Genomic DNA, 16,679 nt, shown 5'->3' on the forward strand with positions numbered 1-16,679 from the left:
CCTTTGTGTCTTGCGTCTGATCTCTGACCCCAACCCCAGTTCTCCTGCCTGCCTTGGGCTCCTAGGCACTCTTGTCCCCAGTGCTGAGAGACAGGAGGTGTCATGAGGACAAAGGCCCTCTCAGGATTTGCTCCCTGGAGGCACATAGTCTCTGCTCAGTGATGTGTTTGTTCAGTGAGTGGATGAGATGGTGGTGCCTTGGGCGCTGCTGTGTAGGGGGTGTCAGAAAACTCTCATGACACGTTTCTGAGGACCTGTCATCTGAGGATTAAGTCTCATCAGCTCTTACTGGGATTTGTTGGCACCGTTTTTCACTGGACTCTCTCTTTCTGGAACTGATGCCCATGCCTCCCTCGATCGGCTACTGTGTTGCCCTACAACATGGGGCAGAAGATGTCATCCCCCGCCTACCCCTCCACCTCTGACAAAAGACTTCGGTGGCTGTCCACTGCCACCAGGGTGGCACCTATATGTCTGAGTGTGGGTGTTAAAGGTGGCCAGGTTCTGCAGCCATGTCCACTATATCGTATGTCATGTGGTAAGGTACTTGTTTTCATGTTGCCGTGCCTTTGCCCAGGCAGGTCCCCTCCCTGCAGCATTCCCCTCATCCTTGTCAACCAAAAGCCTCTGGGGACTCAGAGATCTCCTTCCCTGTCCCTGTGGATCCGGAGGAACTGTCACCATGTTAACTGCTGTGCCTCTCAAAAGTGTTATCAGCACTGAGCCTCCGTCAGCTGGGGCACTAGCTCTGGAAGGTTAGGGACTGCACTTTTTGTGGTGTGGTGTCCCCCTTGTGGGCTCAGAGCACACATGTGAAGGGAATGATCAAGTGGTAGCACAGTTTGGCTTGAAGGGGGGTAGGGGTAGGGCATGATCTCCTAGCCCAGGGTAGGAGAACACCTACCTGCCTATAGGATCTTGCAACCTTGGGTGAGCTCCTTGACTTCTCATGACCTTGTGTCCTCTTCTATAAAACTGCTTCTATAAAGAGGCAGTCTCAGGGTTGTTGGGAGGATTTTGTCATCTCACAGGTATAATGAGGGAAAGGAGGCTTCGTGAATCGATTATTGTTTTTATCCATGCTGTTTTCCAAGCAGCCCTGGTCTGGGGCTTCAGCACAGTACAGGCTCAGTTACGGTTGCTTGTCCTGCACTCAGTGCTCTGGAAGCAGGGGTCCCTCAGGGATTTGCACTGATGGCTCTGGCTAACCATACGTCTGGTCAGGTTTTCTGCAAAGCTGTGCAGTGGTTTGGGAGGGACATTCCCGACCGAGCACTGGGCATGAAGCCCATTGTGAGTCTGACCACTGATGTGTCTGGAAAGCAAAGGTAGACCCCTTATCATGAGTTCCAGAGTCATTTGAGATGGTGGAGTTTGGGCTCTGGTTCTTCTCCCAGGTCCACAGGTGTCACCTGCTGCCAGTGGCAAGGGCCCTGGGTGTATTTTGTGAAATAAGGATCTGTGAAAGCCTTGTTCCTCCGTGTGGTCCAAGAACTAGCAGCATAGCCTCTCCAGGAAGCTACCTAGAAATGCAGAGGCTCGGACCCACCCCAGACACGCTGAATTTGCATTTTCCCACTATCCCCGGCTGATTTGTGTACAGTTTAGATTGAGCAGCGCTGGTCTGGAGCAGGGGTGGACAAGGTATGGCTTCGCAGGCCAAATCTGGCCCACTGCCTCTTTTGTAAATAAAGTTTTATTGGCACACAGCTATGCCTTTTTGTTTGCATTTTAGTTGCTTTCAAGTTACAAACCATGTAGCATCAAGTAGTTGCAATAGAAACCAGTGGACCTGTGGCCATAAGGTATTAACTACGTGGCTCTTACGGAAAAAGTCGGTTGGCTCCTTGTCTAAAGCACTATTTCTCACGCTTGGCTGCCCATTAGACTAACCTGGGGATTTGTGATTGGTGTGGGTGTGGCCTGGGCATCAGGACTTCCAGAGATTCCCAGGTGACCCATATGTGCTGCTTTTGGGCCGTGGGAACGTGGGCTCTGAACTGCTTCTGAAAGCCAGCAAGTGCGATTCCACAGCCATGGATGGCCTGAGGTCCAGACGTGGAACGGGAGTGGGTGTTCATCCTCGCTCATTTAACAGTCCTCTCGTTTGCTGCTCTAGACCATTGAAGGCTTTTGGAGACTAACCTGGCTGTGGAGGGCCTTTGAGTTGGGACCTCAACTCACCCCATAAGTGTGGAGTGAATAGAGCACCCCTAAGTCAGCCCGTTGACCTTCTGCAGGCAATAGGAGGCCAGGCAGATGATTGTTACTATGCCTGCCGAGTCTCACCCACTGGAAAATGTGTTTAAGGCCAGGATGGACCTGGGATTCCTCCCTTTCACCCCCTGCAGTGGTGCCATTCAGCTTTGGGTGCTGAGACACCTCTCCTAAGGGAGATGGTGGTCAGGTCACACGAAACCATGAGCCCATCTGGGGGCTCTGTGCCATGGCTCCATGGTGGCCTCAGAGGTGCTGCGCTAGCAGGTATTGGCTGCACGTCCCTGCCTCCCTGACCCCTGCTTAGGGCTTGGTAATGTGTCCGGGTATGGGCAGCGGTGCCTGGTTCTGGGATTATAAGCCTGAGTGGGAAGTGGTGGGAACCATGACCAGGCTCTAATGCTGATAGGGACTTCTGGGCCTCCCCACAAGGTGGGTCCAGAGCACTGGCTGGGGGCTGGTAGAGGGGTGAGGGGCACACCAGGGTGGTTGGAGATGGCGGGAGAGGGGGTCAGGTATGGCTGGGGTTAACTCAGGCCTAGGTTGCAATCCTGGCACTCCTCTTTACGAGGTTTGTCACTTGCCTTTTCTGTGCCTCACTTTATTCTTCTGTAAAATGGGAGAATGAAGGGGTTAGTATAGGAGGTGATAGAAGGACATGTGTGTGGCACTTTGAGCTATTTTTGTTATTTGTGCTGTGATGTGGTTGATGATACAGGGGTAGGGGAGATTACATTACAGGCTGGTCTGGGCTCAGGTGGAGGCTCGAGGAGTCTTGAATGGGGGACAAGGTGGGCTGGGCAGGAAGGGACAAGGATGCCTAAAGACCACTCCACCAAGGCTGTAGATCCTGGTCAGAGACTCCAAATGGGGCTTTGGGGATAATGGGACCATGCCTGCCTTCCCTGGGCCATCACCTTTCCTCCCCCGAGACCATAAGGCTTTGCTTCTCTGCAGGATGTGGACAGGGGTCACTGCCCTTTCTGTCTGAGGTTGGCTAAGAGCATTAAGAAGGATAGTGGTGGCAAGGTGCTTGTTGTGGTGCCAGGGACAGGGCGCCTCCATGGAGCCCCAGTCACCACCACTCTTGGTTTTTCATCTCCATCACTATCCTCAGGACCTCATAGGGCCAGGAGCTAGTTGATAGCTCCATGATGGGCGTATAGTAAGCCCTTGGGAAACGCAGGCATCTCCCTAGCGAGGCTTCTGCAGGATTCTGAGGCAGGAGGGCCACAGGAAGGCATGTAGCTGGGTGCTGGCTGGGGTACAGACATCCCTGGGATTCTGCCCCTGTTAGGAGGCGCTGGTGCAGGGCCAGGCCTCAGTGGTGGGGAGCCACAGCTCCTGGCCGTGCTGGGATGGACAGTGGCCTCTGTGGAGGAGGAGACCTTAGTGGGCTTTGAGGACCCACCGGCCTAGATCCAGGGGATGATGACAGATGCCTCCTGGAGGGTGGCCCAGAGTTGGGCCCACATGACCATTGGGAGCAACAGCAAGAAAAGGTTCGGAGTGAGGCTGCCACCCAGGTGGGGGTCTGGGTGTGGATTCAGCTGAAGGCTGTGTTGGGAGATGCCAAGCTTCTTGCGGTTGGAAAGCCCCTGCCCTGCCCAGACCCTGGTGTCAGATTACCAGGTGTTGTAGAAGTCAGCAAATCAGACAGGTGGAGACAGTAGTCACGCTGGTGGCCCATAGGGCAGGGAACTGCTCCCCAGTCAGCCACAGTATCTGTCCTGCCCTGGAGCCAGGTCCCTGACCCGGGCTCACCAGGAGAGTGTGTAGAGGGCCTGCTGTGTTGGAACAAACCGGGAAACCTCTGTCCCTGCTTCTGCCTGCTGGGATGGACAGCTCCAGAAGAGACTTTGCCTTTTGGGTGTGAGAGGTAGCCATAGCTCCTAGGCTGTGGAAAATTTATGCTTTAGTGTTTGGGGGGTGCTGGCGGTGGCGAGGGACAGGCTAGTTAAGGGACACCGGGCCAGCCACCAGAAATTGGTAGCAACATGGTGGGTGGGGGAGAGGCTGTTCTGAGTCTAGCTGTTATGCTCCCTTGCCTCCTCTTAAAGAGTAGAGGAGGTTCTTGGAGAGAGGGAGGCAGACCCAAACCAGGCGGTCTCAGGGTGGCTGCTGCTACAGCTTCAAAGAACATGGGGTTCCCTGCAGACCTGTGCTCTGGGCCCCAGCATCCACAGGATGCCCCTGCCGGCCCGTGCTCTGCTGCTTCCTAAATTCCAGCTGCACCAGAAGGTTTAGAGAGGGGGTCGCAGGCTGAGGCAGCCTGTGTGTTCCTGATGGGGAGGAAAGATACAGAGAGGGAGTGAAACCCCGCCTGCCCCCACTTTCTCCATCTGCTTGGGTTTCTTTCTTCTTGTTTGAGAATTGGTATGACCATACCCCTACCACACACTTGAAAGGCTTTTCAGTGGGTTTGTTTTCATTTCACTTGTATCATTGGCTTGGAAAGATGGTCTGGATTGGCAGTTGCCTGTAGAGAGGACTTTGGGTGGCTGAGGGGATCCGTGTGTGCTTTAAAAGAAATCGGGTAGGGCAGAAAGGAAGTTCTTCCCCAGGCAACCTCTGGGGAAGGAGGGAGCTGCCTTTACTTCCTCCCCTGTCCTGCCAGGTTCGGCAGCCCAGTGTGACGGGGCATATGAAATCATATGGGAGGGAGGAGGCTGGTTTGCTGTGAGCCCCTTTGATCTTCCCTTAAAGTAGAGGCTCGCTTCCCCTTGACGTGAGGAGATGGAGCCACTGCTGCAAGAGTGACTCCTCGACATGGCAGCAAGCACCAGGATACTGCTCCACCTGCCCATTTTACAGATGTGGTGACAAGCAGGCCTGAGCTTCGTCAGGGATGTGTCCCCAGGTCCCCTGGTGCTTACGTGCTCTGGCCATGCTGTTGATAGCGTCAGTCCCCCTTTAACACTCTCACCAGACACCAGATCCTTGAGGGTTCTCTCATTTCGGCCTCTTGGCCCCTGGCTGAGGTTGAGGCGTGCTGAATAGAGCACAGAGAGGTCAAGACCCTCATCTAGGGTCACACAGCCACCCAGTGGAGGAGGTGTGAGTTGAGTTCAGGCTTCTGATCTCTGCTCGTCGCCCCGGGTTCCTGCCTCCCAGATCCCAGGGGCTGCAGGACCCCCAGCCATTGCAAAGGCCTCTCCCTGGCCTAGCAGTGGGGCCTGCTGCTGACTTGGTCTGTCTCCCCTCCTCTGCCAGCTCCCTCAGCTCAGGTGTGGAGACTCACTTACTCACTGTTCTTCCTCCCCCACCCTGCCCTGGGACCCAGCAGCAGCAACAGCAACAGCAGCAGCAGCAGCAGCAGCAGCAGCAGCAGCAGATGCCCCGGAGCAGCCAGGAGGAGAAGGAGGAGAAGGAGAAGGACAAGGAGGCCGAGAAGGAGGAGGAGAAGCCCGATGTGGAGAACGACAAGGAGGAGCTGAACAAGTAAGGTGGCCCGGCCACACGGCTGCCCAGCTGGAGCCTAGCCTGCCTCCCATGAGGGAACAAGGTGGTCTGCACCCCGCTGGAGGCCAGGCCCCCTGGGGCCGACTCTGCAGAGGCGCTGGAGGACAGCGGTTTGGCATAGGCGGATTGCCTGCTGGCAAGGGAGGCTTCTTTGGCTCCAGCTGAACCTGACAGCCCCCCTTCCAGAAGCCTGCCTGGCCCCCTCCTCTCGCCTCCCGGCTGCCCTCTCCTCCTCAAACCCTCCAGAGACCTCAGAGACTGATAGCTCATTTGAGCTCTACTCCTGAGCTAATAAATCTAGGCGATGACTTTGGAGCTCTTTGCCTGCTCGTCTCCTCCCCTTCCTCCGCCAAGCCTCCCGAGATGCCAGACGGGGGAAGGGGGATCAGAGGGGCTGGCTGGAGGATTAGGTATGCAGGCGGGCACTGCCCTCACCTTTTTAGAATTATCGCTGTCAGCATGAGTTCTTGCAGATCAAGGCATAGCCTCCTGTGCCTGCCAGGGGCGGGTGCCGAGCACAGCCAGCTGGAGATTCACGCCAGAGAGGGGGGCGGGCACAGCTGAGTGCCAGATACCTGGGATAGGCTCAGGAATGTGGCTTCAGAGAACATCTGGCTTCGTTACCCCCTGTCTCCCAGACGTCCAGGGAGGGCCTTCAGGAAGATGAATGGGAGGCGGCCCCACAGTAAACCCTTCTGAGTTGGCTTCCGAGAAAGCCCCAGCCGTGGATACGGATACGGAGATCTCATGCACCCCCACACACCTGGCTCAGCTGCAGAAGCCCAGCAGGAGACTTCCCTTTTGTGAATGCTGCAAGGCATGGTGGCCCTCAATAATACTGCAAGCAAAGCTGGTGCCATTTCTAGAGCCCCAGTGAGCATCTCTGCTTTGAGAAGTGTAGTGGACTTGTGGGTTGTACCTGCCTACCCCCACGCAGGTAATCCAGTAGTCTTGCAGGCAGATGGCAGAGTGCATCTCTGTTTTGGTGTGTAAGGTGGTCTTGTAGAGAGCCACTGGTCTGTGCACATCCATCCAGTTAACTACCAGCTCCCAGCCCTGGTTTGGAGAATATAAAGCTGTGGTAGCTGTTAGCTCACAGGTCCGTTTGGACAAACACAGCAATGCCGCAGAGAGCTGGTAGCCACAGCCTCTCTTCTGGTGAAGAAGGCTTGCAAATTGCTGCCCTCTAGCCCTTACCCTGAGCTTTCCTGGCTCCTAGCCTCTCAGTAGTACAAAACCCCTGGCAGCCAGCACACATCGAACTAAAGAAAAGCAGGCCTCTTGCAACTGTCACTTGCTGGTTCAGGTGAAGCCATCCCTATCTCCCTCTGGCCTTTAGGGAGAAGACGGATGACACCTCTGGGGAGGACAATGATGAGAAGGAAGCAGTGGCCTCCAAAGGCCGCAAAACTGCCAACAGCCAGGGAAGACGCAAAGGACGTATCACCCGCTCCATGGCCAATGAGGCCAACAGTGAGGAGGCCATCACCCCGCAACAGAGCGCTGAGCTGGGTGAGTTTCAGGCCAGGGAGGACGGGTGGGTTCCAAACCGCAGCTTTGGCTTCTGAACTCACTGCATGGGGCAGGACCTGGGGCAAGCTCCTGGACTTCCTTGTGTGTTGGGGTCCTCATCTACACTGCTTGCTGTATGTGGGGGAGAACCTATGATGGTGCGTCAGCTCTAGTTACCCCAGAACTCAGAACTGGGAGGGTTCACATAAAAATCCAGATTACTGGTTTGGGTTCTGTTTTTTAATCAGAAAATCTGGCCACTCTTGGCCCCCATTTCCACTGAATAGCCACCACTACTGTTTAGAAGGACCTGGGCACAGACTGTACCCCCCTGCCCTGCCCTAGCCCCATAGGCCCCTGAGTCTGCACTCACTTCTGTGGACCTCAGTTTCTCTGCTCCTCCAGGTACTCTGAACCTCACCACCCCCACCTCAACTTGTTGAGGGTGTGTGGGGAGAAATGGATTGAATAGCAGTTCTCAAGTTCAGCCACAGGGGGGCAGCCAACATGTGTCTCTCCTCTCCATACTATGTTGGCTGTTGGTGGGGGCTGGCCTTCCCACCTCTGTGGGAGCCCCCATCCAGGGCGCTGATGGCTCAGGTAGAGGCCCAGCCACCAGGATACCTTCCTAGGGTAGGAACTGATGGAGATGATGTTTTGTTCTCATGGATGCTCCCTACCCCACACACAGGGTCCGTGCCAGACACCTGTCCCTTCTTCCCATGGGAGATAATTTGTACCCATTTCATAGATGGGCTGTTTAAGGCTTAGAGAAAGGATGTTGCCTCCATAGTCATGGGGTTAGCTGGGATTCAAACTCAGCCCCATTGGCCACAGGTTTCATATGACTCCTGTAGGTTTTTGCTGGCTACCCCCTGGTGCCTAGAGGCCAATGGCCATTGTAGTTAGTGGTGGGCCAAACTCATAGGAAGCTCCTCTCAGGCCCCAGGCTGATGTTGGAGCTAGTCTACCGGGTGGAAAGTACCACCCTGGTCCCTCCGATAGACTATTCCAACATGCCCACCCCAAGCTGAGACTTCATAGCTTCCCTCTGAGGATCCCGTTGCAAAAGAAGGGGAAAGTTGGTGAGCTCTCACAAAAATGTCATGCCGTGGCAGCAGGGAGTGGGGGAGGCTGCCCTGGCTGAGGGTGGGGTGCCCTTCTTGGCTTGAGCTGCTCTTTCTCATTCCCTCTTGCTGGGACTTCCTACACTGGTCAGCCAGCCTCTGTTGGCTGGCTCTGGGCCTGGTGCTGTTCCCGACACTGAGTCCATGTGGCTGGCCTCTCATGTCTGCCCCCTTCATGAGGTCTTTTTTTTTTCTTTTTCTTTTTTTAAGATTTTTATTTATTTATTCATGAGAGACAGAGAGAGAGAGAGGCAGAGACAGAGGCAGAGGGAGAAGCAGGCTCCCTGTGGGGACCCTGATGTGGGACTCAATCCCAGGACCCCAGGATCACGACCTGAGCCAAAGGTAGACATTCAACCACTGAGCTACCCTGGCACCCCTCCCTTCATGAAGTCTTAAGCAATTTATAGGGAGAGACCTGGGCTCATATCTGGGGGACCTTGGAGGAGAGACCCCAAAACTGCCACAGTAGAGGCCTGGCCAATTCTATGTGATGTCAAGGGCCGCCATGTCGCTTCTAAAGCTTCATCCTTACACAGGGGGACTTTGGGGAGAATATGGCAGTTGTCCTGTAAAGCGGCATTGTCAATGAGTGACCTTACAAGCCCCAGGGGACAATTGGCCATGTCTGGAACCATTTTTAACTGTCACAGTTGGAGTGAGGACTCCTGGCATCTAGTGGGTTAAAACAGGGATTAACAGCAGAGAATCACTGGTATCAGCAAGTCCATGCTCTGATGAGACCCCTGCCCACCCAAAGCTCATGTCCCTGGTCCCCCTGACCTTTATGCAGTCACCATGCTCTCAGGTGGGTTACCCCCTTCTCAACCAGGTGCATGCAGAGATAGCTCTCATAGTCCAGGGCCTGGGCCATCTCAGTTTCCTTTCCTGTAAAATGGGCTGATTATATCACCCCCACACTAGCGGGCTGTCTGTGAGCTGGACCACCCCTTGGGCTGCTGCCAATGCACCTTGTCTTCCTTTTCAGCTTCAATGGAAATGAATGAGAGTTCTCGCTGGACTGAAGAAGAAATGGAGACAGCCAAGAAAGGTGAGGGTTCTCTGAGGGCTCTGACCAGTTTCAATTGGCATCCAAGTGCTGGGGAGGATGTGGCACATTGGGCCTTGAACCAGGTGCTATGGTGCCATCTGGAGGGGTATGCTCTGCTTTTGGGCTGTTCTCAGGTTGGTCTCTCTTCCTTGGCCAATAGCTGCTTTGTCAGACTCCACATTGTGTCCCTAGGGTGACATCGAGGCACAGCTCAGAAATGGTACAGCTCGTGCTGTGCCGGCGAGTCAGTGGATAGCTTCTGTGCCTTCCAGGGTCAGCACATTGTGGCCCTGTAGATATTGGTGGCAGCACACTTGGGCGTCTTGGAGAGGAGGTACAGAGAGCTTGGTGGCAGCCACCACGATGGGGTCACCGAGGCAGGGCTGGAGGCGGCTGGTGGCCATGTGCAGTAGCGCTGACCTCATGTCCCCCCTTAGAAGCCAGCCATGTGTTCCTTGAAGCCAGAACAGCAGGGTCCTTCACTTCCTGCTTCAGCGACCTATCTACCTCTGTTTCCCATCTGTGAATTGGGAGGGGCATCAGGGTTGGCCATGAGGAAACAGAGATAACAAGCACTGAGGGTCCTGAGGGTGCGTCCCACATTGCCAGGACTGCGTCCCTGTGGATTCCCCTTGTCTCTGGACCGATCCCTCCTTTGCTTGTGCCCAGCACTGACAGGAAGGTTGAGGATAGGTGGAGCCTGACCCTCTGTTTACCTGACTGCTCTATTTACTCTGATTGCAGCGCCCAGAGTGGCTCTTGTTTCCATCCCATTTCACAGAGGAGGAAGTGAGGAGTGAGGCCCAGGATGGCCCAGGTCCAGGAGCTGGTGCATGGAGGGGTGGGGAGCAAGCCTGGGCCTCCGGGTTATGACTCACAGAGGGAACAAATGACCTTTCTCGTGAGGGCCCTAGGTGCACAAGGGCAGTGGTGTGAGGACTGTAGCCTCTGAGCCAGGATGTACCTGGGCTGGCTGCCCTGCCCTGCCTCCACTGTCCACCCTAGGAAGGGGATGCTCAGTGGCTTGGGTGCTCTTCCCTGGGGCTTCAGCAGCTGACCAGGAGCAACCCCAGACCTGAGCAGGCCATATCCTCCCAGTTGCTGTCTGGGCGCTCCTCCCCCTGCCCTCCCGAGGCCCCAGCCCCCTCTTCTGAACTCCCTGCCTTCAGTTGAGGCAGACCCTCAGCAGCACTCAGGAGAGGAGCTGCCCTGCCTCTTCGCCTAGGCCAAGGCCCTGGAACGTGAGAGATTTCCAGCACATCAGAGCAGTACACCTGGTGCCTAGGTGTCGTCTTTACCTGCAGGGTGCCGGGGTGCTGGTTAGCCCCCTGGGTGGGGGGGGGGCACACTGTTGTTTTTCTCTGTCCACTTTGTGGTTTCCAGGATGGATCACACCATTGGGTGCAAAGGAGGCCTCACTGACATTGTGTGAGTTTTTTTCACTGTCTTATGTAACTTTGGTAAATACGTATAACATAAGATTTACTGTTTTGACTATTTAAAAGTGTGTAGTTCAGTGGCATTAAGTATATTCACAGTATTGTGCAACTGTCACCTCTGTCTAGTTCCAGAACGTTTTATCACCCCAGACGGAAACCCCGTACCCACAAGCAGTCACACCCAGCCCCCAAGGCCTGCCAGCCTCTGGCAGCCACTAATCTGCTTTCCGTCTCTGTGGATTTGCCTTCAGGACTTTCACATGAATGGAATCCTGCAGTACGTGCCCGTCTGTGTCTGGCTTCTCTCACTCAGCATTGTGTTTTCGAAGTTCATCAGTGTTGTAGCATGCAGGCTTCATTCCTTGTATGGCCAAGCTCTGTTCCACCGTGGGGATGGACTACATCCCCCTGATGTGTTCATTCATCCATTGGTCAACGGTCATGGTGGTTTCCACCTCTTGGCTATTATGAACAGAGCTGCCAGGAACATTTGTATAGGATTATTTATTAACCACACGTGAGATCCCTGTGTCTCAGCCATTGGCAGCGATGTTGGCCAGCACCCCCCCCCCCACCCCACACACACACACACACACACACACACACACACACCCCAACCCATTGGGGCAGTGAGGGGCTCCATGTGCACACCCCAGGACTGCCAGCCTGTATTCCCACAGCCCCTCATCCCCCACAGAGTGTCTTCTGTTGTCTCGGCGGCTCCATCCCTGGCTCCCTTCTTGTTGCCTGGGAACCGAGAGTTGGCCAAGTTGGCTGCTGTCCTCTCCCTCTGGGAAGGGCAGATCTGGGGAATGGGAGGTCGGCAGGGATGACTCACTAGCTGAGACAGGAGTGCGCCCCACTGTCTCAAGGTTGGGTCCTTACAGCGGCAGTGAGCTCATCCTGGGTCCTGCCTACAGAGACGGCAGTGCGAGAACCCCCTGGGGACTGTGCACGGCCAAGGCCCTGCTCAGTGACATTTGTAATAATTCGATGAGCACCAGCGTGCTCGACTGCCGTGAATTACAGCAATCTGGACAATTACTGCTCAGGGTGGCTGCTAATGGCTTTGTGTTCCAGGTGGCGGGAGGGGGCAGGGCGGGAGGCAGGTGCTAGTAGCCCCGGTGACTTTTCTCCACCATGGGCAGAGGTGGGGAGGTCAGGAATGCTCTGGAGCCCCCTATCCGGCCCCCAGAAAACCCAGGAAGGGACTAAAAAAGCAGCTATGCTTCAGGCAGATGGCATGCACTCATCCTGCTGGCCATCCCTCCCATCGACCCAGTGCTTCACCCTTTGTGGGGGGTACCCAGAGATGAGCCAGACTGAAGTACCCCAGGAGACATCTAGCAGCCTGGCCTTGAAGGTTGAGCAGCAGAGAGAAACCAAGCCTTTTAGCTCCATGACCTCAGGCTAGTCCATCAACCTCTCTGTGTCTCTTTCTTCATCAGTACTGTAAGAATTAGAGTATCACCCACCATGGGAGTTTCCTGGAGCTTCCCCTAACCACATACAAACAGAGGGGCTTAGAAACGGCAGCAGGGTGCTCTCTCCCAGCTCTGGAGGTGGGAGGACTGAAGTCAAGGTGTGGGCAGAGCGGTGTTCCCACTGGGGGCTCTGGGAGGGCACCCACCTGGCTACTCTAGCCTCCAGGGATGTGGTCCCTGGCGTTCCATGGCTCGTGGGTACACGGCCCCCTCCTCTGCCTCTGTCTTCATGTGGCTGTCTTCCCTCTGTGTGTCTGTGTCCAAATCCCCCTCTCCTTACAACGACCCACCTTAACCCGGGTGTTCTCATCTCAATTTGCTCATATCCGTAAACAGTCTTTTTCTCAATAAGGTTACTTTTATAGGTGGCAGATGAACATGAAATTTGGAGGGAACACAGTTCAATCTGGTAAAGCCGCCATTGGGGTTCTGTGGAAAAAACAAAACAGCAACAGAAGAGCTTAGGTCAGTCATGTGTCAGGCATATTGAGGTCCCCATCACCATTTATAACACTAACCAGTTCCTCAGCCATGTGACCCTGGCCTGGCCTTTCCCTGTCTTGGCCTTGTTTCACCCTCCTCTGGCATGTGACCAGGATGCCATCCCACAGGGGCATCATAAAAGGGGGGAGGCGTGAACCATAAACGTACAGCATACAGTAGGCACTCAGAAGTGGTAGGCCCCACAGTTCAATACCAAAACTCTGGAGCCTTTCTTGCTGTGTCCAAGTCATGGCTCTGCCCCTAAAGGGGTATGTGACCCCAAGCAAGTGTCTGCCTTTTCAGGGCTTTGGCTCCTTATGTGCATGTGGGGGAAGTGGGCTGAAGGTAAGTGACGTGCTGAGCTCATGTAACCTGATGCTTGGAGGAGTTTCAATGAGGCCAGAGATGGTCCCCTCCGAGGCAGAGGCCCGGGACTGGCACCCAGAGCACAGATAATCAGTAACCCTACTGGGTGTTCCTCAGGTCGCATCATCCCTACCAACCTCATGAGGCAGATGCTCCATTATTAGTTCCTTTATTCAGATTTGGAAACCAAGGCTTAGAGAGGTTAAATGAGCTGTCCTGGGTCACACAGCTGTCAGTTGGTGGATTCGAACTCAGGTACTCTAGTTACAGAGTGGGAATGGGGCTGGTGTGAGGTTTGAATGAGTTAGCCTTGGCTACTATCAGATAATGAGGGGCACCTAGGTGGCTCAAGTTGGTTAAGTGTCCAACTCTTGATTTCTGCTTAGCTCATGATCTCAGGGTCATGGGATCGAGTCCCATGTTGAGCTCCCTGCTCAGCAGGGAGTCTGCTTGAGTTTCTCTCTCTCCCTCCCCCTCCCCTGCTCACGTGTACGTGATTATACTCTTCCTCTCTTTAAATACATAAATAAAATCTTTAAAAATTTCAAATAATGAGGGAGGGAAGAGCATCCCAGCAGCAAGAACAGCACATGCAAAGGCCTTGTGGCAGGGGTACTGTGGTCAAGTAAGAAGATGTAGAAACGGGGAGTGAGGGCGAGAGAGTCAAGAGATGGAAAGACTTTTGGGGTCCTGGCCTTACCAGCTGTAGGATGGAGTTTGGCTCTGACTCTAAGAGCATGGGGAGGGCCAGAACCTGGGGAGAGGGTGAAGCAGGGGACGGACATAGCAGCTGCAGGGTTCTGGGTGGGCAGATGGGCACCTCATTTTCTTGTGTGCAGGGAGTCAGGCAGGGCTGCCTGCCCTAGGGCTCATACCAAGTAGGCACTGAGCATGTACAGGAAGCAGCCTCCCCAGGAACCAGGCAGCTCCAGGGAGCTGGCCGCCCGCCCTCAGGCTCAGCGCCATGCTGGGCAGGAGGGGCAGGCCAGGCGCTGGGCTGGGATGTGAGGCTCTCGTTCCCCTGGGAAAGGTCAGCCTGGCCTGGCTCAGAGTCTTGACCCAGCTGTGCGGGAGGCCCGGGGCTCTGCTGGCAGCTCCTCTTGGTCCCCAGCATCTCTTCTCTGGTGGGCAGAACGCCAGCTGTGGAGGGGGTGGGGAAGCCCCTGGTCACACCATTCCAGACCAGGAATAGGTACGGGCCCAGCTCCAAGCTGCCAGCCCTGCCCTCCCCTGGCCTCTAGCGGCCTGCCTGGTAAGGGGAGAGATGCCAGATTGACCTGGCTCAGTGTGGAAGCTGCTTCAGGGCTGGCTTCAGGGAGCCCCAGGCAAGCCCCTCCAGGCTGGGTGGAGCTGAGACAGGCCCCAGAACTCTCTCTCTCTCAGTAACTCTAGGCCTGCAGGACTTGCTGGCCACAACCACCTACTGGGCCCACGCGCTCCCCCGCCCCCCTTTCATGGAGAGTAAAGGAGAAACCACTAATCACTTTGCACCTTCAAAGTGCTTGTTGTGCACACTGGTTGGTTTAATTAGTTTTTACGGATGAAGAGTCTAAGGTTCAGTAAGGGGAGGTGTGAGCCCCCAGCCACAGAGCTCAGAAAAGCAGGCCCTCCTCACATACGTGTCCGTCATCACAGTCTCCTCCTGCCCCTACTGCAGGGACCAGACAGGGAGCAGCCTGTGCGCTCCACCTGGACTACGGCACATACGCCTGCTGAGGCTCGTGATGGGCAGAGCGGTGCAGTGGGCTAGGTTCCCCTGTGCTGGGCCACCTCTGATGCCGGGACCAGTGAGGGCCCATATGGGGACAGGGCTACCCCTCAGCGTGGGTGTCCGAGGGAGGCTGACGCAGAGGGGGGGCTGCATTAGGGTCGTTAGAAGGGATGGTGAGGCACCCCAGGGCTGACACTGGTGAGGAGCCGCTGCCACCCTTGGACTGCTCTGGAGGATCCCATCTTGGGCACGTTGCGTCCCAACCCGGATACTTCTGGCATGTGATGGTTTCTGCATGACCTCAGGGTAGAGGAGATGACCAGGCTCAGGGGCGGGCTCCAAACCCCTCTGCTGCTCCTTGTCAGCCCCCTTGAAAATACGGTCAGGCATCTACCGTCCCGCTTCACTCCCAGGAGGAAAATCCGCACGTCCACACTCAAGCTGGTAACTCCTCAGGGAGAGAGACACATGGCAGTTTACACAGTAACGATGATACCTGTTTGCACGTAGTAAGTGTTCCCTAGTTTGAGCACTTTGCGTGAATTACCGTACCAGGCCAGCGCTCCAAATATGTGGCCGTCCATGACTTCTGCTTTGCAGATGAGAAAATCGAGGCCCAGAGGGCTGAGTGGATGAGCCGGCATGCATGCAACAAATGATGCAGAGCTGCTCGGCCCCAGGAGCGTGCTCTCTGCTGTGCCCTGTTGAAAGACTTGATGCTGAACATGTAACGTGGCATTTTCCCGGAGTGGTAGGCAAGGCCACATTAGGTCACCCACAGGTGACTTCTTTTCATCGTGTCTGCTGCATTGTGTGTTGGAAGAAGAGGTTGCTATTAGACATCCTGTCGATGATGTGTGTGGCTATAATTGCTGAAACTGGGGCGTATTTTTAAGAGCATAGATGGAAAGAAAAAGGCAGGTAAGTCAAAGTTCAGGCACGAAGTTGTCTCGCCAGGATCCTGACGGGATTTCAAGACTAGCCAGAGTTTTGGAAGCTCTGACACAGAGCCGGTGCCCAATAGAGTTGCCAGTTGAATGGCTGCTTCCGTGTCTAACCCACCCAGGACTTGGGGTTTCTGAAAGAAGGAAGTGCCAGGATGTAGCACTGAGCCTGCTGGGTTTTTTTCCCCTCTCCTTCGACAGTGCTTTGGGCAGAAAATTTTGTTTTGCAAACTGGAGTTTCTTTTGGAAAATGGGAGCTGGCAGGAGGGGTAGGGATGTGTCCCTCTTGCAGACCACCTGTGCTCTTCATGGAGGGAACAGAAAGCCTCAGGGTAGGAAGGGGCTGGCTGGGGTGGGGGAGCTAGTGTATTTCCTGGAAGGGGGTGCTGGTTTCCAGAGAGAGCAGCTGTGGGATCCCTGGGACCCCGATGGATGGTAGTGTGCCCATGGGTGCTGCCAGGGCCCTCCCTGCCCTGTGTGTCTGAACTCACCAGTGGTGGGCTGGGGCTTGGCTGTTGGAGCGGGTTCACAAACCCTCGGGAGAGCTGCCTGTGGCAGGGACCTTGAGAAGGATGGGGCAGGGACAGAAGCCTGAGTCACTGCTCCCATAAGGACAGTTTGTCACAGGCCCCTGCGCAGTGCATGGAAAGCTTCCCTCGACGGTGTCCAGAGCAGTCGGTGGCCACACTGAGCCCCCAGGACACAGCGTTGAGGTGCCCCTCCTGCCACCCCTGCAGCTACCCACTGCTCCTTTGTCTCATTTGGAGCTCCAAGTATGTGACTCAGACCTCCTGGCTTGACTTCCTGTCTTGGTCAATTTCACTTCCTAGTTCCTGCCTCCTGACTCTTCAGAATGAAACTCTTTTCCTTAGAAATTAGAAGT

The 16,679-nt window shown here is 55.3% G+C and overlaps 1 protein-coding gene across 34 annotated transcripts in view; it reads left to right on the top strand.

The window, feature by feature from the left end:
* NCOR2 (nuclear receptor corepressor 2) overlaps positions 1-16,679 on the top strand; it is a 211,475-nt gene that overhangs the window by 136,493 nt on the left and 58,303 nt on the right. For 32 of the 34 annotated variants that reach the window (XM_072802173.1, XM_072802172.1, XM_072802174.1 and 29 more), the window contains 3 exons: positions 5,501-5,658; positions 7,019-7,191; positions 9,307-9,369. In XM_072802173.1, the coding sequence (XP_072658274.1) occupies positions 5,501-5,658; positions 7,019-7,191; positions 9,307-9,369 (394 nt within the window). The remainder of the gene's footprint in view (positions 1-5,500; positions 5,659-7,018; positions 7,192-9,306; positions 9,370-16,679) is intronic. The other 2 variants (XM_072802177.1, XM_072802183.1) reach the window with 1 other exon arrangement.

This window comes from Canis lupus, chromosome 27 (genome assembly GCF_048164855.1).
Source record: "Canis lupus baileyi chromosome 27, mCanLup2.hap1, whole genome shotgun sequence".
Taxonomy (NCBI): domain Eukaryota; kingdom Metazoa; phylum Chordata; class Mammalia; order Carnivora; family Canidae; genus Canis; species Canis lupus.